This window comes from Eucyclogobius newberryi, unplaced genomic scaffold (genome assembly GCF_026437365.1).
Source record: "Eucyclogobius newberryi isolate DKJ021-1_F unplaced genomic scaffold, fEucNew1.0.hap1 SCAF_2, whole genome shotgun sequence".
Classification (NCBI taxonomy): Eukaryota; Metazoa; Chordata; class Actinopteri; order Gobiiformes; family Gobiidae; genus Eucyclogobius; species Eucyclogobius newberryi.
Genome location: NW_027315834.1, coordinates 5,452,309 through 5,479,415, shown reverse-complemented (window position 1 = coordinate 5,479,415; position 27,107 = coordinate 5,452,309). Strand labels below are relative to the sequence as shown.

The window sequence follows — 27,107 nt, the reverse complement described above, 5'->3', positions numbered from 1 at the left end:
GGGACTTGAGATTCCAATGTAGTTGATGGCTGATAATCATTTTGATCATTTAACCCGATTATATCATATACAACAGACAACTGTACAGCCACATTCAGTGCAACACAACGTACTAGGGATGACACAGTATATAACACGTTTTAATGATTACTTACAATTACTGATATCATGACCAAACAACAGGGAAGTGTTCTTTCATTCACGTTACTATTTGTAACACTAACTTAAAAGCTTACTTATCAAGTATGAGTATTTATAAGGCTGAGTATGAGCAAGGAGAATAACACGCATGTGACTGTCAGACGTGATTAAGTTCGGCCACAGGAGCTTGTGGGGAATGGGGAAAAAAAATAATAATAATAACACAGGAGGACGTTACAGTATAAATTGTATTAACATAAATAAATATAAACAAATATTCCAAACAACAAAAAGGTTTCCAGCAAAGTTCAGTTCCCTTGGGTTTTTAAGTTCAGTTTGTAGGATCTCAAAAAAAGTGAATATATTCCGAGTGAAACGCAAAAAATATTCCAACTTAGGGTGTCCGTATCCGGGGAAAAACAACAAAGAGTGATCCTACCAGATTCTCAGTTCACTTGGGTCGCTCGCCACCTCTTGCAGAGAATAAAATTCAGGTGGGGAAAAAACCTGACCATTGAGTCTTGGAATTATCTGTAAACGATTCGGTTAGACGTTTTCTACAGTTCACAACCAGACGTTTCAGTCCACAGCCGGAGCAGGAAGCGGAAATGGCTTGGTGGTCCGGCTATTTTTATACTAGCGCCCCTTGTGGTTGGGCCAATGAAAATGTATTAGGGGGCAATGTCAATCATTGAGAACCGAATTTGAGACATGGGTTACATATTCCTAAAGTTTGTGACCGGCAGCTTTACAAAATCAAACTTTATGAATGACAAAGTAAAGAAAAACAGCAAGATAAAGAAGCACTTGACATTTAGATTTATTTTTTGGGAATGTACATTTAATTGAAAATAACTACTTTGACTTTATTCTCATATCTTCACAATATTTGAAAATATACTTTCACAATATTCTCACAATTACAGTATATTGCGACCTGGATACTTAATATATTATCGATTAGCCTAATAATCTTGACATCTCTGGAGGACTAAAGCTACTGCTGTACTAAAGTATTCCAACCAACAAGCCCCAACTAACTAAATATCTGCCTATGTTGTTAGAGCTTGGCTGATTGTACTACTGGAAAACCAGGACTAACGATCGGGTTATATGTAGTAGATGTATTTAGCTATCTATGCCACATGTTTTGATAGAACTGAATTGAAAAGAAACCACAATCCTGCAAATAATGTTATGTCTTGTTCAAAATAAACCGGCTTGCGTTTCAGTGATAAAAGAACATGAAAATGTACTTTCACGCTGTGATAATGTGAAAACGTATGTCATGACACTTTACAATTAAGGTTTCTATTTCCAACTTACTCCAGCTCCTTTTTAGAACTGTTATTAGCACTTCCTAACAGTCTATGACATTGTGATAAAACCTCAGTCGAAAACAGAAAGAAAAAAAAACTGAAACATTTACTATGTTGACAACTGAAACTAAAATATGGTAATTTATAACTATACATAAATAGATATTCCATACAATTATAACGTTATACAGTATTGTGATATGTTAATTGCTTCCAACTGAAATAATTATCAATATAAACAACTAAAAACTAAAAAATATCAACCACAATCTAGAGGATGTAAAGAGACATTACAAATAGGGATTAATAGAAAAATAATAATAAAATAGCCTATAATGTTTTGTATTTTAGATAAAGAAAGAACTTGCTAAAGATGAGTATGACATGGAAAACCCAAAATTTGTGGGATTCAATCAGTTATTGTTATACATTCAGGCCTAATTATAATAAAACACAAAAAAACGTCAAAATATCAAAAAGCTACGTTAAACTTCTTTCTTTCTTTTTCTTTTACATTTGCCATAAAATACGCTATACAATTTTAATTAAATAACATTAAATATACTTGAATTAAGCTGAACATAATGACAACAGAAAATCACATTTCCAAATCTTGTCTAAATATCTTGGAGATGTAAATGTAAACTGAGGAAAAAAGTGTGATTTATTTGATCCCAATAAAGCGCCATTTCAAATCCTATAAAATGTCTCGCAACACTGTCAAAATTAATTAGCTTTCCCATTATCGCCTGCAACCAGTCATCTGCCCCTAAATGCATTGAATTGAAGTACTGTATATACAAGAATTTGAAAAATAAGATGCAAATTTGCTGGAGTCTGCAGTTTTGCCATCATAGCTAGTAGAAAGTGGCTTTAAAAAAAATATGTTAAGCTTTATCCAAAGTCATTTTCAAACCAGTCAAGCATCAAATGGAACAGTTTAAGGAAAGAGCAGGTAGTGATTTTCTCTGGGAAGCCTTGACAAGACGGACACAAGATGGTGTCTGTGTGCATGTGTGTGCGTGTGGGTAACAGGCAAACAAACATGCTTCCATGCTGAATTATCTCACAGAATATCACATTAGAAATGAGTGAATGTGTGCGTGTACGTGTGCGTGAGATAGAGAGGGATGAGATAAGGAGTATAATAAATAAACAACCCATTTCAACTCTGGGGGTAAGTAAGTACAATTTTCACTATTGGTCTAAAACTAAAATAATGTGTGATGCTAAATTTGGCTGTCATTCAAGTATTAGGGCTGGATTCAGAGTCACTTACTTCAGTGTTTGTAGACTAGTGGTGAGACAAGAAGACTTGGAGTTCGACAATAAAAGTGAAGATTTCTATGAAGGTGGAAAGAATTGTGTACATCAAAATCATTTTAAGCAATAAGTCCTACCTTATAAAACCAATGCAGTGATAGGTCAGCCAAGCTAAACCTGCACCTGTGCTGAACTGGACTTTTACCATTAGTTGTAAAGAAAATATCAATATCCATACATAATCTATACCAAAACTAGTATATCAGCACTCGAAAGAAAGGAAACAAAACTAATTTGACTCAGTTCGGATGCTGAAAATAAAAAAATAATGACAAATTTCACTTTCAGATATTTTCAGATTTAAAAAAAAAAAAAAAGATCTTTATCTCTTTAGTAGTATTGTTTGATAAAATTAAATGAATATGGAATTTGTATTGCATTATGTTTATTGCAATGTGTCTCAAAGGAGATAGGCGTTATCTACCGTATTTTCCGGACTATAAGTCGCACCGGAGTAAGTCGGTATATAGGACAAGTACTAGGACTGTGCAATTAATCGAAAGATCGACGGATCGAGATTGAGTCATGTGAACTTGTCAATTATTTGGAAGTGGTTTTTGAATTGAGTCCACAGTTGATCCTCTGTCAGTAAAAACATGTGGTTTTGAGCAGAGGTCAGACTTTGGGAGAAGAAATTTGAATATTATTTGTGTAAAATGGCACGAAGTATGTGTTGTTAATGCTCATGAAATCATTACTAAAAGCCATTTTTATTTAGTTTTTGCAAAGACCAAATACAATCGTATAAAATATTGAGATCAATCAAGATGAGAATTTTTTTTCATTTTTACATTGACCAGCCCAAACTAGTACATCAATGTATCTTGTGTTCATTAAAAGTATATATTACATTGTGATATGAAAACCAGTATACAATGTATCATTCGTATTAAAGCTGATTGACAATTTATTATACAGTGACTGAAGCAAAAGAAAAAAAAAAAAAAAGTTAAGTGGACACAAGTTATAAAAAGGAATTTGTTTTGCCTCTGACAGGGATCTGCTGAGTCACAGCCTTATGTATGTCTGAAGGGAAGAGCTAACTACACTGAATCTAACACGCTCTACAGTTGTTAACAGTGAGTATCTAATCATCATCAACATCAACATACATACATACATACATACATACCATACAACTTATATAGTCGTTTTCTAGACACTCAAAGACACATCACACTGTATTAATCATTCAGTCCACACTCGGTGGGGTTAAGCTTCTATTGTAGCCACAGCTGCCCTGATGAACTGACGGAAGCGAGGCCGCCAATCTGTGACATTGGCCCCTCCAATCACCACCAGCCACTCACACACATACCTGATCCTAGGCAATGCAACTGTTCCCATCCAAATACTAACCAGGCCCTGCCCTGCTTAGCTTACAAGATCTGACAGGATTGAGCATTAGCAGGCAGGTACCTCACCTCTAAGGTGTGGACAGTCAAGTGAGTCATACCTAGCATAATCATTCAAGCCCCGGAAGATCTAACTAATATTAGCATACTCCGCTTCACCCTATTGTTTCTTTGTTTTGATTTGAGTGTAAAGATGGCGTTGTAAATGGGTGACAGATTGTACCTTAGACCACCATTTCTGTTCAGAGATGGATTGTCTTTCTTGACAAATATAGTCTCTTAATAGGGGGATTTGCTCTTGTTTCACCAACCACACCACACAATTAGCATATTAACAATGGTAATTAGCATATTAACAATAGTAGACAATAGTAGTTTGTTGCTCCTATCTCAATTAGACACCACAAGCCAATGGAGCGTTTGGATGTCATCCGATTCCCAGCGAATGGAAAAAACAATAGCAAAGAAAAAAACATACTGATAACTTCTGTGGCTTACTGTAGACAGGTGGGCAAAACAATGCGACCATAGCCGTCAGGTAGAGTGCACCGGACCAGTGTTCAGGCCCAGCGAAGATTAATGACAGGGGCTTTGATTGAAAAGTGAGCCTCCGGGAGAGTGTGTGTGTGTGTCTGTGTGCGTGTGTGTCATGGTGAAAAGCCGGGGCCAGTGATGGATAGAGCGCTGGGGCACTTCACCACGGGGAGTCGAGGCGTTGAATATACAAAACAAAAGTCTATTATTTCAATAATAAAAAGTGAGAAATGGCAGATGGCTGCATACAGATTGATGGAGACCTGTGGTAGTATATTTACTCAAGTGCACATTGATCACCTGCAGCTTTCAAAAATAATATTAATCATGAATATATCTGGAATAATATCGTGCAGTGAATCTAAAAGGAAGCAGTCATATTTCACATGAACTCTTGCTAAAACATAACTTGAAAAGGAGGGAATTGAAGGAGGTGGAAATTAGAGATGTCACCATTTCAAATTTTAGTGTAACGAATATTGTGAGAATAAACATTGTGACGTAACGATTATCGCAATTATCAACATCACGACAAAAACAACAATAAAATCCTAAATGTTCTTTTGTCCTTGTTTTCACATTTACACATTTCCGCTCCTCAATGTGTGACCTGCTTTATGAAATCAAACTTTCTGAATGATTAATTTGACATGAACAGCAAGACAAAATTAAAACATTTAGATTTACTTTTCTGAGGAAAGGCTCAGCAGAGAGGACTTTATTTTTCTTTTAATTTAATTATCGGTAAAAATAAAACAAAAAAAAAGACCTGATTTGGTTAGAAATGTGTCACTTTTCTATAAATTGAATTTATTTAAATGTTTTTGTCTTTATGAGATATATATATATATATATAATATAAACCTAAATAATCATGATTATTGATTAACCTAATAATCTTGACATCCACGCTGATGGATAGTCAAAAATAATAAATTGTTAAGTAGTTATTGTTTTTATCAGTAATAATTAAAACAATACTGAAGCAACAGACACAAATTCCTTAATGCTCATTTTCAAATCAGGTCTCTCCAGTCATGCCAATCCAATTTATAGGAGATCTTCTATTGAGAGTGTTTTAAGAGATATATAAGTGTATAAGAGAGTGTATAAGGGATCTTCTATTGAAAGTGTTTTTCAAACTTCCTATAAGTTATCTGTTCTTTTCCTCTGTATCTACCTGCGTTGCAACAATGAAATTTCCGCATGTGTGGGCAATAAAGGATCTTATCTTATCCATTGACAAAAACAAGCTTGACTGTTTTGCTCAATGGCCCAGAGATTTCACCCATTACCATTGGGCATAAATCCATCATGACTTCTCTGTAAATAACCATGAGATAAACAAATATTTGCAGATATCAATATCTTAAGGCACACCAATAAGACCATAGATGTACTTTTCTCTGATATAATCAGCAATGTCTCAATACAACAATAATGAATGCTATAACATACAGTCAATCCCTAATGGAGCATTCACACCGCAGCGTCGAAGCATCCAGTTTACATTCAAAGTCTATGGGGATGCGCGTCCTGGGCGTCCAGCGTTTTTGCGGCTCGAACGTTTGGCAGCCAACGCGGTGTGAAAACCAATCAGAGATTACACTCCAGTGACGTACCTATGCATTTCATTATCGGGAAGAAGGACCAAAACAAACACAAACGCACCGGTAAAAATTCAAATCATCCAGACACAGCGCTTGTAGCAAATAATGATATTCACGAAGCTCTGCTCACCTCTGAAGGATCTGGTGGACCCAGACAAGCCGAAGAGCCGATCGCCTCTGTTTTTGCACTATGCAAACCAAATACAAAAACGCTACTCTCTCAGCCTGTTCTGCCATCGCACCAAGACAACAACAACATCGGGAAACACAACAACACGTCTGTGAGATTAGTTGCTTTCAAATGTACAGGCGTCCAACTCGAGCCAGCGCGAATTTGGATGCCGCGGTCTGAACGCAGCATGAAGTGGCCCTCCATGGTCAGTTTCCCTTAAAACAAGCTGGACAGTAAGCTGGCATATCAGAAGTATTGAAAAATATATAATATACAAATATAAAATTTTTACTCTCCTTTTTTGTCCCCCGTGCCACCAGTCTCACTATTTTAACCGTATAAAATGTTGATGGAGTATCAAGTGTTCAAGAACAAGAACTCAATGTAAGCCTCAGCAAGCCTCCCTCAGCTCTTTCAGCTTCCATCTTTCTCCGTGAGTGGCAGAACATGTGCAAGCGTCGACAACGAACATGTTCCCCTCACGAAACAGAACCGCAAGAACCGCGCAACGATGACAACGACAACACACACTGCTATGTCTGAATTGCTGTGCAGTTTCAATTACAGGGAGGTTAGTGGGTTGGCTGCTGCCACTCAGGCTGTCAGGGAGAGTGGAGCTGTGGAGCTGTGGAAAGGCCTGAAGGACAAGCTCAGTCTCCAGTGACATCCAGATAGAAGCACCTATAGACGCACTCACAGCACGATGGAGCAGCTGAGAGAAACGATGCAACCTACAGGGCAAGAAGCAAGTATAATAATTATTGGAAATTATTATACCAACTTGGGGCTATAATATGGCATGTTTACAGCATGTGTATCATGTATGTTTAATAACATGCACTGCCCTGACCAAATAAAAAATAAAAGACATAAAAAAAGGACGGTTTGAGAAAATTTACAGGCGTTTTTTAATTAATGAGGCCAGTTTAATGCCTCTGGATAGACAATGCAAGGTATTCGACTCTACAAAGTCATGCCATATCTTAAATGCATTTATTTGGCTTAGTAAACTACTTTTGGAGACAATGGCACTCATTTAATGTTGTTTGACTTGAATGTGTTGTACCAGATTTTTACGGTCTTAAAATCTAGTTCAACAGTTTGCAGCGGTCCTAATGTATTCCACACTTACCTAATGTATTTGGAGAATCGTAATTAATCACCGCAATGAGTTTATAAGCGCTTTTCACAACTTTCAGGGGTCACATTAAAGCTAACAAACATTAGCACGCTAACAGTGCACGAACCTGCTTCACAGAGAATAAAACGGTTTAGCTGCAGACAGCACAGAGGGGTCTGATGCTGACCCTAAGAGTTTTTACAATATATCTGTGCTGGGGGAAAACAGATTTACTTTATTACAGGGGGAAAACATTTTTTGCTTTAAAACATATGCTTTAAAATAATACATATGTTTGGAAAACAATCAAAAGATAGTCCTGCCAATGTTGCCAGTATAGTATAGTACTCTCACATCCATTTTGCACTACACTGGTCTGTCTAATAAAGACTACGGGACAAAAAATGCATTTAAAAAACAAAACAATTTTAGATTACAGTTTGATGATGTTAAAGGCACAATGGACGATTTTTTGGCGATTTGATACAACACACACGTGCGTTTGTTTATTAGCGAGACGGATCGCATCTCTCGTCTCCCGTAGATTTCCGTCTTCTTCTGAGTCAGCTCGAACTGTCTATCTCCGTCTTAATTTTGTCCCGTACACTGAGGGAACTATATTATGATAGATCAATGCGCTTAGACATGCGGAAACGTGCTGCTCGTGGGGACGAGCCGCACGCGGCTGCAGGTGAGCGAGCGGTAGGTGCGTTTTATGATTGATACGTGGCAGGACTAATCGGCAGTCCACGCCACGAGGAAATGAGACTCAGATTTGGGTCAAAAAAATTGTCCATTTAACCTTTAAGTGGAGGTTTAAGTGGAGTAACATCCCCAAGAGATAATAACCAATAACTCAAACATGCGTGAATAAATAAAGAAACACAATACTAACCATGTTTTCGACAAGGCCACAGCCTTGCTCCTTCAGAGACTCTAACATCCGATAGAAACAGCCACTTAGAAAAAATGTTTTTTCAAAACACACTGTATTTTGTCCATGGTTGCTCCACTGTAATTAGTTGCTGAGGTTATAGCTGTAATAGGCAACTAAATGCAGTGCTGGCAATGCTAGTCGCTCATTGTGTCATTGTCATTGAGTGGTGAAGTAGATGAGCTATTGTACAGGGTCCTGCTGCCCACTGTGACCTGCATCTTAATGAGACATACCAATCAATACGGCTCCAGATAACAAACACCGGAGCAGCCACCGTCAGGGAGTCGCGTTTGGACCGATCATTTAGCCACAATGAAAAGGACTCTTGTATATATATATATTTCTACAATAAAAAACATTTATCCATGCCTTTTTACTATGCAATGAGTGTACACAAATCAGAACGCAAACTGGAAATAATGGGCTTAATTAGTCGTGCACGTTGACTCATTACAACCAAACAATATGAAAGAAAGTTGATTTTGCATTATATTTATCAAATAAAATATTTGGCAACATTGTTTTTGTATGTATTAGAATCATTAAGAAATAATAATATAATCAATAAATAAATGCGTTTAAGTCTGTTCTCTTACATTGTATTTTCACAAGGGACCTGCAGGGGGAGGTCTAACTTTATTAGTTCAGCTTTAAATTAGTGGCGCACCAATATGGAAATTTTAGGCCAATACCAATGTTATGGGGAAACCTTGGGCCGATACCAGATATAAGGCCGGCATTTTTTTAATACGCTGTTTGGTTATTTTAAACACTTGTATTTAAAATATATAAAGCCATAAACTAATTATTTTTTATGTGTAAAACAAGTGAGAACACATAAAAGTTTGATTGGGCTATAATTCATTTAACACTTAGTTTAGATAAGCTATAATATTATTCTTTACTAGAGTAAAATTAGCCTTCACACTGTGTTATTTAGACTATTTCTCAGATTTTAACGTTTCTGAACCTCTCCAGTCCATGTGTCGTCATCTTGCTCCGCCTCCTCCTGTAACAGCAGCAGCCTCCTCAGACTGTCTGATCACACACACTGATCACAAGTTATTTGGCGTAAACATGTCTAAGGTGATCGTTTATGAGGAAAACTAGTCAAAGAATGTCGCTGGTCGCGAGTAAATTCGTCTCACTTATATTTGATTATGAGCTTTTAAAAGTCTGTAACTTTGTCATTACTGGTTCTTTCGACTCAGAATAAAGAATATTGCATGTCCATGGAGCGGTTTATTTCTTCCTTGTTTTCTTCCTGTTTAAGAAGGTAAGTAAATTCACTACCAAGGCGTAACATCGCGGACTGATATCGGTGGTTTTGGACTGAAACCGATATTACTCAATTATCTGAATATCAGCCGATATCCATACTGGGCAGATATATCAGTGCACCCCAACTTCAAATCTTTTACAACAATTATCCGTCATCAGAACATATAGAGTTGTAAGTTGTTTAAGTAATACTGCATATTAACAGGTGCAGAATGTAACTTTTCTAATGGGGAGTCCGTAAAATCCTTGTTTACATGAAGATGTTATTGCTTGGCCTGGAATGTGCCTAAATATGACATTAAACCTATTTAACCATATGGAGACAGAGAGGTGACACAATCAGGCCAAATTACTGGTCAGATCTTTGGAGAGAAGACGATGCTCACAGTAAAATGATTTTCAAGTTATTTTGAGCTAATAAAATACCAGTAAATTGAAAGAGAGACAGATGTTTGTTAACCGGCTTCTGCAGAAAAGTGACATAAATATAAAAATAACATTGAAGTTGATGGGAGAGCGAAAAATTATAATTGTCAAAATCACATCAACAACTTTGTAATCTACCCTGTTTGACAGATCGACTTAAACCCAATCGACAACACAGTGTGCTTCATTCGAGCTTATCACTGCAAACACTAACGGCAAAAACAATGTAATTTCGATTGGCATTCATCTCTCTGCAGCAAAACCCCATTTCTCTGGAATAAGTCCTTGCGAAATAATGTGACAATCTTCAGACAAAACAAATAGCCTACAAAGGTGGGACTTGAAAACAGAGAAACGACCATAATCAAAACAATCAGATTTTATTATAAGTTATAAAAAATGCTTTTGGCGGGGGAGGTAATACACGAGGTGCTGACAAGTTTACAAGGAAAAACTGAAACAAAACAAATTGCCTCGGAAAGCATTACCAGGCTCCATATGATGTGCAGTGGATAGCAAAACCACACGCGCCTTCTCCTTCATGATATTGACTCCCCACATCAATCAGGGGCGATTTCATCTTCCAATTACTATCACTTATGTGCAGTACAACTTGAGGAACAGGCTGCGCTGCGTGGGTGTGCAGTAATGAAAGCGGTGGTAGTTAAAAATCGGCGCACATGGGGGAGAACTTTCCACACAGATTTGCATGTATAAAGGTCTCAAGGTGCAGGAACTGATTTGGAGTAGGCCAACGCTATATGAGAAATCTTGTGTTTGACGTGGTGATGATTGTGAGGGGAAAGCAAAACAAAAACATTTTGACTTAATTCCAATGCTTAATTCCAAAAAGTTGTTCTATCAAAAAAAAAAAAAGTTAAATAAATTAGAAAAAAATCCCAAATTATGGCGCTCGTTTACAGCGCACAGCGTTAAAAGCACCGCTTTATTTTGTAAAAGCGTCGGAAAATACGCCCAGATACGCCGCTCCTAAGTGACGGAATGTAATCATATTGGCTTTCCATATCCATCCATCCATTGAGCGCCGCCTACAGCCCGCCACCCTCAGCCCAGCGAGAACACTGTTATGTATTATATTTTGTTTCCTAATATATTAGTATATTCACACGCTTGCACAAACTCTACATCAAAACTGGGACTAAACTTGAGGCTTGTACTACGAAGCTGGCTGAACTGACCCTGGATGTGTTTCTCTTGCCCAAATAGACAAACTCGTATGTGAGCGTCTCAAGATAAATGCTAATAAAAAGCAGGTTCACAACTCACTCTGTCAACACCGGATTTTAAATTAATCTGTGCCCATCCACAGAGCAGCCGACCAATCAAACATGAGGAACTGTCAATCATTATCATGGCATATATTTAAGAAGAAATAAGAGATAAATTAATCACAGTCACGAGGAGAGTTACACCACAGAGAACGTTCAGTTGAAAATCATTCATTGAAGAAACAGATTAAAGTCATGAATGGCATATGATACAGCCATGTGGACCAAGACGCGCAGCAAGATGTACACAACTTTTAATAGCATGTATTTAATCTAATATAATATGATTTAAGATCAGGAGAATAGTCCATCTAGGAATCTCTTCCATAAGCAAAGTGTATTTAAATAGCAATCGTCCTCTTAGTAAATCTGTCTTCACGGGACTAAACATGAACGCCGTTTTAATAGTTTGTTGTGCCACCCTACTTTGGACATAACTGTAAAGTAATTTGAAATATATAGACACACATAGAAGGTCAAGAGAAAAGACCATAAAACCAAAGCTGAGTTCACTGTGGGAAGTGGGAAGTAGGAGTTACCAATAAAAATGAATGGGAGTTTTCTTTGGCGAATGCTTGTCTCTATAAAAAGTTTTAAAAGGGTTGCTGTGATGAGGCGCTAGACTTGACAATTATAACAGTGTTTCCAGCAGCACTGTGTCTGGCCAGATAAACCACTGATTTTTTTATTTTTTTTTAACACTCAAAAATAATACAGAAATGGAGGTATTATCACACACATGCACATGTAAAACAGCGTTTTACTTTATGTACAGTATTTTTTCTGTACGGAGGAAGCAAATGGAAATGTCAATTGTAAATGTCAACTGCTTTTATAAAGAAGAACACAATGTTAACATAAAGCTCCTATAGTTTGCAATGTGCAGGCTCTTAAAACGACTAGTTTTACACCTTAGGGGTGCTGCATGCAGATTAATCCAATTCAAAGCAGTTATTTCACAACATTTCTATCTACAAATAACAAGCCTGGCGTGGCTGTATAGACTAAACATAGGGTAATGGGGTTTTATATGGCCAATATTTTAGAGCCCAGAGTTGCTGATGGCAGAGATACATTGGGGGGAAAAACATTGTCCATCAACAACTTTGAGGTCAACTTTTTGACAAATATGAGTTACTGTGCAAAAATGAAATCAATTTCTTTTGTGAGCTCAAACAGCGGCAGAAGGCTCCAGGTTAGCCTTTGGGGTTACAAGCTGTGTCTTCATGCTGTGCTAGATTTGAGCTCATCTTCTGGAAAGAAAGATAGATAGGATAACACTTTGAAAGCCCTAAGTCTGAAACACCCACAATGACCTCAACATTGCAAAAACATGCTTAAGTAATGGAGAAAAAGCATTACAGTATATACAGTACAACTGGGATTTTAGAACAAAATATTTTTAATTAATTACACATATGCTGCATTAGGATATAGACTTAATGCTAAATTGAAATTTTACAATGTATGAGGGCATCAGGAAGACTGGGGGAATTCAAAACTGGCAAAAAGGCAAAAATTAGGCTAAATAAGCATTACACCGACTAATACAGAATACCACAATATAGAAATTCACTTGTCAATGTAGCTCTTCATTCACAATTAAAGGTTATTCTGGTGAGAGGAAGCCCGTAACCAATTGTCATGGAGAGGTTAATGCTTTGTCTATAATGTTTCACAACTTATCTATCATGCATTTTTTCAATTGCAGGCATTTTTATTGCAGTCTTTAACCTTGCGCACGTCCTCCTAGCGTTGATAATCCATATCCAGTGTTCCAAGGTTAAAGACTAACATTAAAGGGGCAGTATATGAAACTTTGTTGGACAATTATTGTTTTTCAAAAGTGTCCAAATATGATTTGTAGTCACTCAAAGCTCTCCATCGTTAATTTGAAGTTTGAAAATATAGATATAGGATATTATTATCGATATTATATATAGGATGGTATTTAAAAGAGATCATAAACCAAATAAACCTTTTAATTGGTAATCCCTCACAATCATTGTGAGTGTTACATATGGTGGATAGTATGGGGAGATGATTTAGAATTAGAATCAGAAAAGGTTTATAGTCATTGTCAAAGAACAGAATTAGCAAATTTACAGTTGAATTTACAGATGTAGCGCAGGAAATGAACAGGGCAATGAGTGATTCAACTATGGTTGAAGTGACAGTATTTAGGAAGTGTTCATGAGTCCGTCGGCAGAGGCTCAAATAGTCTGTGTCCAGTGTGAGAGGGGTCGGCTGTGATCTGACTTGTTCGTCCCAGAGCCCTCGAGACGTACAGGTCCTGCAGAGATGGAAGTCTGCAGCTGATCACCTTCTCAGCAGAACGCAAAATGCACCGTAGTCTCTGTTTGTCCCTGGCTGTGGCTCCAGCGTACCACACGGTGATGGAGGAGGTAAGGATGGACTCAATGATGGCCGTGTAGAACTGCACCACCATCTCCAGTTCCTGGGGCACATTGTCACAGCAAGAGGCATGGAGATGGATCCAGCAAAGACACGGGCGGTGGAAGAGTTTCCGTCTCCTAAGGACAATAAAGCACTCCAGGGGTGACATGCGGGGTACACGTCTGTGAGGGATTACCAATCAAAAGATATATTGGCCTTATCATCTCTTTTACATACCATTGAAGATGATCTAGTTTGTTCTAGTATGTTCTATAGTTTTAAACTTTTAAATTAAGGATAAGGCCAGCTTTGAATAACTACAAATTCTATCATTTGGAGTGTGAGCGTTACAAGCTATTACATCTCCATGAAGAAAAGCAGGTGATGGACCCTCCTTGATTGCACATTCCTTAAGCATATGTGCAGCTTTGATTGCACACTCCCTCAAGCATACATGAAGCTTGGATTGCACATAACCTAAAGCATACGTGCAGCTTTGCTTGCACATTACCTAAAACATATGTGCACCTTTGATCACACGCTCCCAAAAGCATATGTGCAGCTTTGATTCCACATTCCTTAAAGCACATGTGCAGTTTTTAGATGCATGCCTTATCACTTATCAATTATCAGAATCAGAATCAGAATCAGAAAAGGGTTTATTGCCATTTGTCGATAAACAAAAATTCACAGACATAGGAACTGGTGATTTGGTGCAACACAAACAACAAAACATTGAACACTGAATACTAAACGGCATGATATGTACATAATACAGTATAAAGTTATGTAGTGCAATAGGAAGTGGTGATATGTACATAATAAAATATAAAGTGTGAGTGAGTGCAAGGTGCTTAGGTAGTGTTCATGAGTTCAACGTCAGAGGGAAAGAAACTGTTCTTGTGACGGGAGGTTCTGGTCCGAATGGACCGTAGCCTCCTGCCTGAGGGGAGTGGCTCAAATAGTCCATGTCCAGGGTGAGAAGGGTCGGCTGTGATCCAACCTGCACGTCCCAGAGCCCTGGAAACATACAGGTCCTGTAGAGATGGAAGTTCGCGGCCGATCACCTTCTCAGCAGAGCGCACGATGCGCTGTAGTCTCTGTTTGTCTCTGGCTGTGGCTCCAGCGTACCACACGGTGATGGAGGAAGTGAGGATAGACTCAGTGATGGCCATGTAGAACTGCACCATCATCTGCGCTGTCAGATTGGCTTTCCTCAGCTGCTGTGAGAGTGGAGCCAATAAAGCGGAGGGAGTCCACAGTGGAGATGGGGGAGTCTGAGATGGTGAGGGGGGCTGGGGGGCTGTGACTTTCCTGAAGTCCACGATCATCTCCACTGTCTTCTGGGCGTTGAACTCCAGGTTACTACTGCTGCACCAGGACACCAGCCAGTCCACCTCCCTCCTGTAGACAGACTCATCCCCGTCCGAGATGAGCCCGATGAAGGTGGTGTTGTCCGCAAACTTGATCAGTTTCACGGAGTCGTGGCTGGAGGTGCAGCCGTTTGTGTACAAGGAGAAAGTACACAGCCCTGTGGAGTTCCTGTGGTGATAGTCCGAGTGTCTGAGACATTCTTCCCTAGCCGCATGCACTGCCTCAGATCCATCAGGAAGTCAGTGATCCACCTGCAGGTGGAGTCAGGCACGTTGAGATGGGAGAGCTTGTCCTGGAGCAGAGCGGGGAGGATGGTGTTGAATGCAGAGCTAAAGTCCACAAACAGGATCCTGGCGTAGGTTCCCGGGGAGTCCAGATGCTGCAGGGTGAAGAGGAGTGCTAGGTTGATGGCGTCGTCCACAGAGCTGTTGGCTTTGTAGGCGAACTGCAGGGGGTCCAGCAGGGGGGAGGTGAGGGACTTGAGGTGGGGGAGGACCAGGCGCTCAAATTACTTCATGACTACAGACGTCAGCGCCACGGGTCTGTAGTCATTAAGTCCAGTGATCCGGGGCTTCTTGAGGACAGGAACAATGATGGACGACTTGAAGCAGGCTGGGACAAGGCATGACTCCAGGAAGGTGTTAAAAATGCCAGTGAAGACAGGGGCCAGCTCACCTGCGCAGTGTCTTAAGGTGGCCGGGGTGACGCCGTCTGGTCCAGCAGCTTTTTGCGTGTTGGATTTACGGAATAGTCTGCATACATCCTGTTCCTGAACTGTGAGAAGGGTGGGGAAGGTGGGGGGGACCGGGGTTGGGTTGGAAGAGGTGGCCGGAGTGGGGGAGGAGGTGTCAAATCTGCAGTAGAAAGAGTTGAGTTGTAGGGCCAGTTTTGTGTCGTCTATTCTCTGGGCTTATAGTTTGTGTATTTAAATCTTATTTTTAAATGGTACCCTCTGAGTTTTACAGATGAATTGCTAATAGTACAAATGAATGTTTAAATCTGTTCAATATACAATTTTGGACATTATATATCCAATATATAAATAAATTGTGTAAGACAGACCTGTCTAATCCTAACCCTTTGCTTGGTTTAAGTTTCAATATGCGACCCTCAACAAAAAAGTTTGGACACCTCTGAATTATACCATTACTCTGCTGTGATAAGAATATTTTTCCAAACACAAAAGAGAAGAACACGTCACATACGTCTTTTCACCCACCATCTTTCTCCATTTGATTTGATTGTTGTTCCAAATGAAGAATCCCTCTCACACTTGTCCCGAGGCTGAATCCGCCCCTCCTCTCTGCTCACCACAAAATTATTCATTTTTCTATTACGATGATGAGCGTGTGTGAAATGAGCTATATAATCAATAGAACAGGTTTGTAAACAGAGGCCACACTCTGGGGAAAATATGTTTTTCTTTTGGAAAACAATGCGCTGTCTGTGGCTGTGTGCTGAAGAACGTTTGTCTGCAAGGGCAATTTACAGGAAATAAAGACGTAGGCATTCCAAAATGAAGGCTCCATAATGCCCAAGGATGAGGAGGGAGGTATAAGTTATTATTAAACTTATATTAAGTTATACCGCTAGAATAGACAGCTAGATTTATATACCGTATCTATGACGTTCTGAGGCTTAGAGTGAGAGGACTTACTAAACATCAACAAGTGTGAATGAAGCTTAATACAACTTCCAGTGTTTTTTTGGTGAGGGAACTACGTACGATTGTTAAAAGCTCAAGAAAGTCAATTTTGCATAACATGTGTCCTAAACATGTGTCCTACATCATCAGTTTATTTGAGGTAAAATAGTAAAACCGTTTGAAAACCAGCTAGCCCTTCATTCCTGTGGAAATGAGCGTTGAACTCAATTTGTAATATGCACATTGGCTTACATCACCTGTGACCCTGTGTCGCCGTTGGAGATGACAGTTGTGGGAACATCAGACAGAAACTATTTTGGTTAAAAAAACAGCCTCATCTGTATGTGTGCCTGTGTGCACAAGGTTATGTAGCTAAAATGAACAAAGTAACGGCACCATCCCTCTATTAAATGGTATGTTGACGTAGGATTACAAAACATGAGAAACAAAAGTAATAGCAATAGTTCATGAATTATGATTGACATAAAATGATATTTATTTTGAACTTTTGTCATTCACAGTATACTCAATATATGTACTTGACATTAAAATGTTGCTTCTCTTCAAAGCAACATTCACAATATTATCTACATTTCTATATATTGTCAAAGAGATACAGTAAGGACGCATACCACTGTCTGTTGCTGTTCTATATATATTTGTATATATCCACTTTGATTGTTCTAGGTTCATTTGTTGAGATTGTTGCCGTGATCTGTTGTACTAGTTAAATGATGAGGTAAAAGAGTGGAGTTGGACTTACATAGAGTTGTGCCCTGCGTTTCTCGTCCTCCGTGGCAATCCTCTCTCGGATGATGGCTTGTTGGAGGTTGTCTTGGGCGGCCGCTCTTTCTGCAGTCAGGATCCTGGACACGTCCCCCGTTGCCTGGAACTGAGCTGTATCCTGGGCGTGTGCCAAAGCGCGGGCCTTCTCTGACTCCAACCTATAGTGCCATGGAAGGGAATAGGAATAAGCATTAAGCCTAGGCAAGGCAAAGCAAGTTTATTTGTAGAGCACATTTCATACACAAGGCAATTCAAAGTGCTTCACAAAACAGGAAAAATGATTTAAAATCACAAAGAAATTACAGACCACATACATAGCATTCCAGACACTCTTTCCCATATTTATTTGACATTGCCAGCATGACAGGTGTCTTCGGGATGGACACATCACTTTTACATTGATTCTTTCCCATATCAAAGCGCTATCTGCAAACTACACCTACAAAAAGCCATCACAAAAGAAGGCCCATGGGTTTTATTAGACAGTACATTATAGCATAAACGTTTGATGAAGAGTGGGAGGGACACTCAAATCCACAGAGCCTAGCATACAGTATGTGTGGCCCCTTGACTAAAATATTTGGCTTTCCAAACCCCCAGGATAAGCTCCAGCTACTCTAAACCAGCACTATGCATGGGAAGATATTGCAATTTTTTATCATGATTATAATGGCCAAAATAATTTTAATTAGATGATATCACAATAAGTTAAAAAAAAGCTGACTTTTTAAAAGGTTACATCAATACTTATATTTATTTTTTTATTTTCTAATTGTATTATTATGTATACATTCAACAAGGGTCTAGAATAGAACTACAGTTACAACATTTGTTTAACATATTAAACAAATGTAGTAATTGTGTATGCAAATCTCTATAGTGGAAAAGTAGATGATTTATGTTTGAGACCTGACAGGAAACTTCTAGGCCTTCTAATGGATTCATAATGTATGGTTCAGATTTATGTAATTTCTCCTTCATAACATAACATCCTGGCAGTATTAATTTGTAATGTAAAAGTGATATAGACTATGTAAATATGCTCCATGCAGAAACAAGACCAGCGCTTGAACCCTGTCATCAGATTCTCACAGTCGCCTAGCAACGCACTGCCTTCAGCGCGACAAGGCGGTTTGATCGGAGCGTCCCTGAATCTCCTTCTCCGCCAACAAGCGAGAGGAAGAGAGGTAAAATAAACACAGCAATAACTTAAAATATTGAAGAATATGTGGATATGACAGCTTCTAAAATCAAACAGAGCAACAAGTCAGGACGAACTTAAGCTAATGATGGTGGAAGTAGTGGCAAATGCAGTTATTGTAAACAGGCCAGGAAAAAATGTCAGCCATGTTATTCAAGTCACACTGTTAAAAGGACATAATAATATTCCATCCATCCATTTTCTACCGCTTGTTCCCTTTCGGGGTCGCGGGTGACTGGAGCCTATCCCAGTGACTTCGGGCCTTAGGCGGGGTACACCCTGGACAGTGGCCAACACCTAACACATGCATGTCTTTGGATGGTGGGAGGAAGGCGGAGAACTAGGAGAGAACCCACAGTAACACGGGGAGGACATGCAGACTCCACCCAGAGAGATCATGTGATGTTGGTCTGGTCCGGGAATCGAAACCATGATCTCCTTCTTGGGAGGCAAGAGCGCTAACCACCTTTGTGCATTTGTATTATTATTGACCTTTAAACATGCTCTTGAGTATATTTACTTTAGTACTTACAGTATGAATGTATGAATGTACAGAATGTATGTAAAACACTTTTTCCTTATTCAAAAAATGAGTACCGGTACATTCATTATTAGCCTAAATGCACCCAACATCTCTTATTCCCTTCTGTCAATGAACTTTTAAATTGAACTCCATAACGCCATATGGGTTGTCTGGAGGAAATATACTCACTGGTGTAAAGTGGGCAAAAAGGTCTATATATCTCATCACCTTGCTAGACAGGTAGGTCTAATAAATATACTGTACGAGCATGGGACGTTTAGCCAGTAGCACCACTAAACGTCAGAGAGCCAAAAGAGACGGGCTGATGGAAAGAGGCAGTAGAGGGACTGGGCTGTGGCGACGTGACATGTTTGGCCCAGAGGAAGTGAAGCAAAGAGGAGAGAAGAGAGGACGGGAGAGAGAAAAAGGGAGTGAAGAAAGTAGTGCTGTCACAATACTAACATTTCAAACTGGATTTCAATTAAGGCAGCACAATATATCGAAAAAGTGTTGATATTGTAATCATCTATATAGGCAAAAACGTCACCCAAACGTAATAGCAAGTTTGTGGTCCTGTGAGCTATAGCTAAAGTAAACAAATGCCAAGTCAGTCAGCTCAACATACAGTATAAGTTACCAACACTGGAAATACAACAGTTTATCACAAGATCAAGTCAGCGTTTTGTGAGAAATGGTGATTTTCTGTTTATGTCTGCCTTTTTGCATTCTTGCTTTCACCTACGGTACATTCTCTATTGTCCAGGCATCTCCCTCAAAAGCGTTCCAAGAGCCAAAGCGAGCCAGATCACATTGGAAGCTACTAATTCTCAGGGTCACTTAAACGAGCCGGTACGGTTCACATACGATCGGACCACCCCGATCCGCTTCAAAGTGAACCAGTCAAAACATGACTATAGAGACGGAGAAAGACTAAGAGAGGATTTGAGGAAATAAGTGAGGGATAGATTAGGAAAGACAAAGAACACATACGAAAACGATGGAGAGGGATTGAGTAGGAGAGGACGAAAGAGCGAAAGGACAAAAGATGGAAAGAGAAGGGGCGCGAGAGCAGCTACGTCCAGTTTCAGTCCAGTGGTCAGCAGACGTCAGCACACGCCATCCATCACCAGGCCTGGACTCTCTCCCTCTCCTTCTCACTCTGAACCTCCTAATGGCCTTTTACCATTTACCCCACCACCACCGCCTCCTCCCCTCGTCTCCCTTCCTGCTAATGCCCCTATACGCCACCTCTCGCTGAACTCCCGCCTGACGCTATTGTTGCGGCTGTGACAGGGGAGAGCCGGTGATCGAAAGGCCTGCTAAAGTATGCGCCGCCAGAGCAACCGTAGACCCGAGCTTATCTATTATTAAACCACTACTGTACGATAACATCAGCAAAAAGAAAGTAGTATCAGAGATGTGCACGAGACACGTTTGGAGGTTTTTTGTTGGTTTACAGACGGATTCCCACACGTGCTGCTCTGGTCATATACACATCATTGTTTGATGTCTGTCTTAAACTGCAGTTATTTGTCAATTATCTTATCAATAACCAAATCGAAATCAAATTATTATTATTATATTCCACTGCCAAATGTACTAATTTTCCCCTCTATGCAATTCAAACTGCGGATACATTTTAGTTGGCATCTTTGAGTATTGTACTAGTATTAGCAATATTTTCAATGCAGTAAAAGCAGTAGCAATGGTAATTTTCTTTTTTTACAATATGTATAGTAGTTATTTTATAGACGTGGTCAGAATTGTAGCAGTTATTTAATATAAATTATTATTATTATTATTATTATAATTGGTGCTATAATCTTTCATATTTTTTATTATTCTAAATTGGCCTTAGCTATATTATATAGCTATAATTATACAAATTCATTAGGTGATATAGATAAACATTTGTACTATTGCAGTGGTCCCCAAACTATAGCCCGCGGGCCACATCCGGTTTCAATCCGGCCCGCCAAGCTTGTCCAAGTTATATATATATTTTTTAAATGTTATATTTTATTTATGTATTTTGCCGTAGGCTTTATTAGACAGTAGATGGAATGAGAAAGAAAGGAAGGGGAATGATGAGAGAGAAAGGAGGACATGCAGCAAATGTCGGAGTCGGGATTCAAACTCACGATACTGCGGCTGGCCATATTACCTTTCGCCTGTAATGCCCACATTTCCCCAAGAGATAGCCACAGTTCCCTCTAAGCTGCGCCTACGCAGCTGTGCACTACTCGCACAGTGTACTGCTCGCACATAGTGCACTGCTCGCACATAGTGCACTGCTCGCACATAGTGCACTGCTCGCACATAGTGCACTGCTCGCACATAGTGCACTGCTCGCACATAGTGCACTGCTCGCACAAAAAACGGCCACCGGGGCCAATCAAGCAGGAAGAGCAAGTGTTTGACACACTGAAGAAGACTCCTGTGGACAGTAGAAGACAGTAGATAATGAATCATTATTTAATGCATCTGGAAAACAATTTGTGCATTGAGCCTTGCATTTGTTGCCTAACCCTAACCCTAAGTTACAGGTCAAATATTGCGTGTAATTTATAGTAATTCATTAGTTCACACAAACACACCATATTTTCCTGGCCCGACCCCTCAGCCAAATTTTAGAACCCAATGTGGCCCTCGAGTCAAAAAGTTTGGGGACCACTGTACTATTGGTTTAACAGTAGGCTACATTCAGTTAAAAGGCGAAACACCAGAAATGTATTACTTATTTGGGGCTAAAAAAAATTACACATATTACATTCTGGCCCAATGGCTGCAGTGGGAAATGGTGAGAGAGATATTCGGCAAACAGTCGAGCGGGGGAGCAAACACCTTAAACCACAACGCCTAGATTTTTCAGGGTGGACTATGTTACCTCTCTGGTGGAAGGTCTGCAACTTACATGTAGTATCTAACTCCACGAAGGAGACATACCAGGCAAAAGTTACCTGTCAGATCTGTGGAAAGGACGCCCCATTCTTTTGCAATAAACCTAAACAATACATTGAATAAATGCAAGCCTAAAGTCTATATTTCTAATCATGACTAAGTTTAGTAGGATAGCACCTGTGGTAAATATTTGTCATAGTTTTACTTCTGTAAAGTTGTAGTTTGTGAAGAAATTTTGAAATGTAAGAGTTTAAACCATCATTCAACAAATTAAAGTGTTATATGTTTTTTTTTTTGGTCAAATCATTTATATGGATTTTGACCCTTGGTTACGGTCTGGTTGCTAAGTAGTGGTAGTGGAATTACCCTTACCTATGTCATATTTGCTGCACATGTCCAACCAGGAAGTACAATTAGAAATTTTACAAAAAATGTTAAACCGGGGGTAAACGGGCAAAATGTTTAGTCAAATGTGAAATATAATTCTGTTCACTATGTTTTAGTGAAATCTGTAGTCTAACCTGTCATACTGTATAAACTTGGCAAACTCTGCTCTAAAAATGTGACTTTTAAAAACAAATCTTTCTCCCACTGCTCCAGTATTCAATGAGAAAAGTCAACCACTGTGTTTACAAAACTGTGGAAATGAGACAAGTTTGGGGAAACAGACACCCAGGGAAGAAAAGGGAGGGAAAAAAAGTCTTTCAACTGACTTCCCCACAAGTGCTAACCCAAGCAAAGAGTGCTATCACCAGCTGGATGCTATCTGTCTGCTTCACCTCTATTGCTTTCCAGTCATTATTGCCCTGTCCCTGGGATATTGGACGCATTTTTCATTCGACTGTAGAAGATTGGCAGCGTGCAGGAGAGGGAGCCGGTGAGCAGAGCACTGTTGATTCAGATGTAGAGAAAGAAAAGAGGAGAGAGGGAGCGAGAGGGAGGATAAAAAATGTAATGTCTTCAGAGGATAAGGTTGATATTTGGCACAGTATAGTGGATAGAGAAGTGGGGATAATCTTGGCCTGGTAACCCTGTTTTGATGGCTCACTGGACTGAATCTAGGAGACAGGAAGATAGAGAGTCAGACACATTCAGGAGTCATTAATTTGAAAAGGAAGCAGAGCACAGGAGGGTCGGGCGGCGCTTAGCCTTTCCACAAAAATAACTAAAAAAAATTCAGAGAACAAACTCCACAAGAGCGAGAGAAGAGGAGAGTTAGTCAAGATAAGATCGGAGTATCAAACGAAGGAAAATGTAAAGTGATACTTAAGAAAAATGTTGCTTTCAAATTATGAAACTCAAATTAAGTTAATGTCAAAGCAAGATAATATATCTAATTTTAGGGGTTTGTGAGGGCATCTTCAAAAAAATGTTTTTATTCTTTCCATTTACTGATTTCCAGGGTAAGAATGAATTATATTGAAAATAATATCAGAATTGGGTAGTCCTGAGTGAATTACTCAGTAGTAGTAGTTTTCGGATCATACTTTTACTCCTACTTGAGTAATAAAGTTTTTGTTACTCTTCGGACTATGAATTCAGTCTACAAGTGCCAAATGCTTTATTCTGACAATATTTCAAAAAGACATATTATGTTTTTTCAGGTACATGGTATTGAACTATAACATAAGTAGATCGTAATTTCTAATTTTGTTCAATGGCTTAATAGAAATGGGTCCATTGTCTGAACTGAACAGCCCCACCCCTCTTCATAGTAATTTTCATTTACATGTTTCTGTTTTTGAAAAGTGGCTATGTGACATTTTAGACCCTAGATGTGTCACTCTGAGTCCTAATTTATTCATGATGAATTACAGGAATGTGGGCAGGAATAGGGGGTAGGTAAAAACAGGAATTTTCTGAGCACTCTAGCCTCAGTTGCAGGACAACACATCAATCAAAATACAACTTTGAGTAAACTGATGAGGAAACACTGTAGTAGCAAGGTTAAAAACTCATGAAAGTTGATTTAGCATAATATAGCGCCTTCGCACCCCCTATAATTGTATCTAATAGAACATTTATGTTTCTTGCACCAAACAAGACATCTAACATCTTGTGCCCTATCCTAAAATACCACATATTCTGCATTATGTAACACTTTGTCCGGCTAATTACATTAATTTAAAATCAGAAATCAGATGTTAAGCCCAAACAGTTACTCTCACGGTTTCCCCAAATACTGTATTACTGTTTGTAATATACGGAGCATCCGAAAAGTATTCATAAGTGTGTGCTTTTCCAAATCATGTCCAATCAACCACAGGTGGACTCCAATCAAGATGTAGAAGCACCTAAAGGATGATGACTGGAAAAAGATGTACCTGAGCTCTATTTTGAGTGTCATGGGAAACGCTTTGAATACTTATGTACCAGTGCTTTTGTTTTTTATTTTTAATAATTTTGCAAATCATTCAAACTGCCTTATTTCACATTGTCATTATGTGAAATTATATTTTGAGGGAAATAATAAATTGAATCCATTTTCGAAAAAGACTAACAATAAAATATGGGAAAGTGAAACCGAATACTTTCCGGATGCACTGCACCTTGTGTCACTGATGTTGCTGTGATGCGTCTGGTCAGCTGAATTAAACAGATTTTGGCGCTGTCTTCCTACTTGGAGCACAAACCTTCAGTAATAAGCACACTTTTCAACCGGATCGATTTCATTACACAAGAACATAGGAGGAGGAACACATCACAAACGCATTAAAAGAAAGTAATTATCCAAAATGGGCCATCAACAAAGGGAAACAGCAAGCACAGCCAAAAATAGAGGGATGACAAACAAGAATTACGGACAAACAAAATAGCAATAACATCTGTTCTCCTGTCAAACTAACTCATACACGAAAAAAAAAGAACACAAAACTGAATGTGAAAAAGAAACAGCCAAAACATGCACCCGAGACACTTAGCAACATTCCCATCAGGAACAACTTAAGTCTGCAACCTCAGAGGGAGAACAAGAGGGAGAACCATGTCATGGACTGGGACAACAGTAAGGTCATAGACACAGAGAGCAGCAAATACCATAAGTGGATCAGGGAGGCCATTGAGATCCAGAAACGCGCTCACCAGACTGTAAACCGCGACGAGAGGGCATACCAACTGTCTCATACCTGGGATTCAGTTCTGAGGAAGTCGGGCTGCAAATGACGCCGTCGTCCTACTGCTCCAAATGGGAAAACAGTGCAAACATATGTTGAGCTGAGGAAGGCGCAGGCAAAACATGTCAAGGTATAATAATAAGAAGAAACTAGTATATTTTATATATATATATATATATATATATATATATATATATATATATATATATATATATATATAGTAGCATTTCTCTCCAAAAAAGAGTTGTGCTTTTCAATACCAATTTATACATTTTATTCTGGATGCCATTCCTGATGCAACCCTCTATATTTGTCCAACTTGGAGCTAATCCAAAGAGCTGTGATTTTCAAACTTTAACAGGTCAGGGGATACTGTATATAGTCAAAACAAGTCTAAACTAGGACTATTCCAGGACTTAACAAGCTCTGAGCTCAAAAAATGATTTCGAAGTATCACCGGAGAAAACCCTTACACCACCTATCGAAAACCACCAAAAAATATCCTTTTCTGACCATGCAAAGAGAAGCATGCCTGAAGTGTATGTGGTCTAGAAAAATCTGTTATGACTGCTCGTCCGACCGATATAAGCAATATGTTTTTAGAATCATGTGGCATTAGTTATAATAATATAAATGAAGACCATATTTCCAAGCAGGTTCACAATATCAAAGTCTACATATAAAATGACCAAGCATTTACCCATTTTAATCATCTACACGTCGTCCTCATAACAATTACTCCGGGCCTGGTTGTGCCAGCTAGCTACACCATTTCTGACCGAGCAGCAGCAAAACAATCCTGGCTCCAACAAAGCCCCCAGAAACAAAGGCATTTAAAGCCACAATGCAATATTGATGTAGGAAATTATGTAGAATGCTGACTATGAATATTTTATAGAGCTATACACAGGGCCTGACACACCAAGACACGTGAACAAAATGGATAACGGAGCGGCTGCAAACAGAAGGTAAAAGTGTGTTGAAAACAAACGAAATGGGGTAATGATTTTTTATTTTTTTTTATATATATATAAGTGTCTCGCGAACATGTGAGGTTTACGGCTGGGTGATATTAAAGGACACATATTCAAAATTTTAAACCATGTTATAACATGTTATAACCCTCATCAAAAACATACCTGAAGTTGTATTGAAACTTTCATCTTTGAAACAGAAATAAAAACCTACAGTTTCCCAGCTACGCTGCCCTATGAGCAACTATAAAGGGGGAAGTATGGCAGCTTGAGCACTATCCTCTGCTTCTGACTACTTTCCCTATCAATAACATTAAATACTGTAGTTCACCTGTGTTTGTTCAATGATGTTCATATGTTTTTCTCATTCTTCCATTTCTCTCAGGGAGTGGCACCGATTCAGACACTGCCGAATCTGACCTGTAGCTCTGGATGCTCCTCTACTGCCTGGAGGAGCGCTCTATACTAGATGAACAGCTCTTCATCTGTTTGTTTTTTTAGGTTTTTCTTGTCGGGAAGGTGGGTCTAAGGACAGGGGATGCTGGGACATTATCCATTTGCTAAATTCCTGTGAACATAGTTTAATCTGCTTCTCTATTTCACGGTCGCCCTTCTAGGCAAATGCTGTTGTAATTTTGGGCATTACAAAAGTAAACTAAATTGAAATTATTCAAGCTTGTTTGATG

General features: G+C 39.0%; 1 protein-coding gene across 3 annotated transcripts in view; it reads right to left on the bottom strand.

Annotated features, from left to right (window-relative positions):
* chchd3a (coiled-coil-helix-coiled-coil-helix domain containing 3a) overlaps positions 1–27,107 on the bottom strand; it is a 140,638-nt gene that overhangs the window by 86,185 nt on the left and 27,346 nt on the right. For all 3 annotated transcript variants that reach the window (XM_072454088.1, XM_072454091.1, XM_072454090.1), the window contains exon 4: positions 17,687–17,867. In XM_072454088.1, coding sequence (XP_072310189.1) covers positions 17,687–17,867 — 181 coding nt within the window. The remainder of the gene's footprint in view (positions 1–17,686; positions 17,868–27,107) is intronic.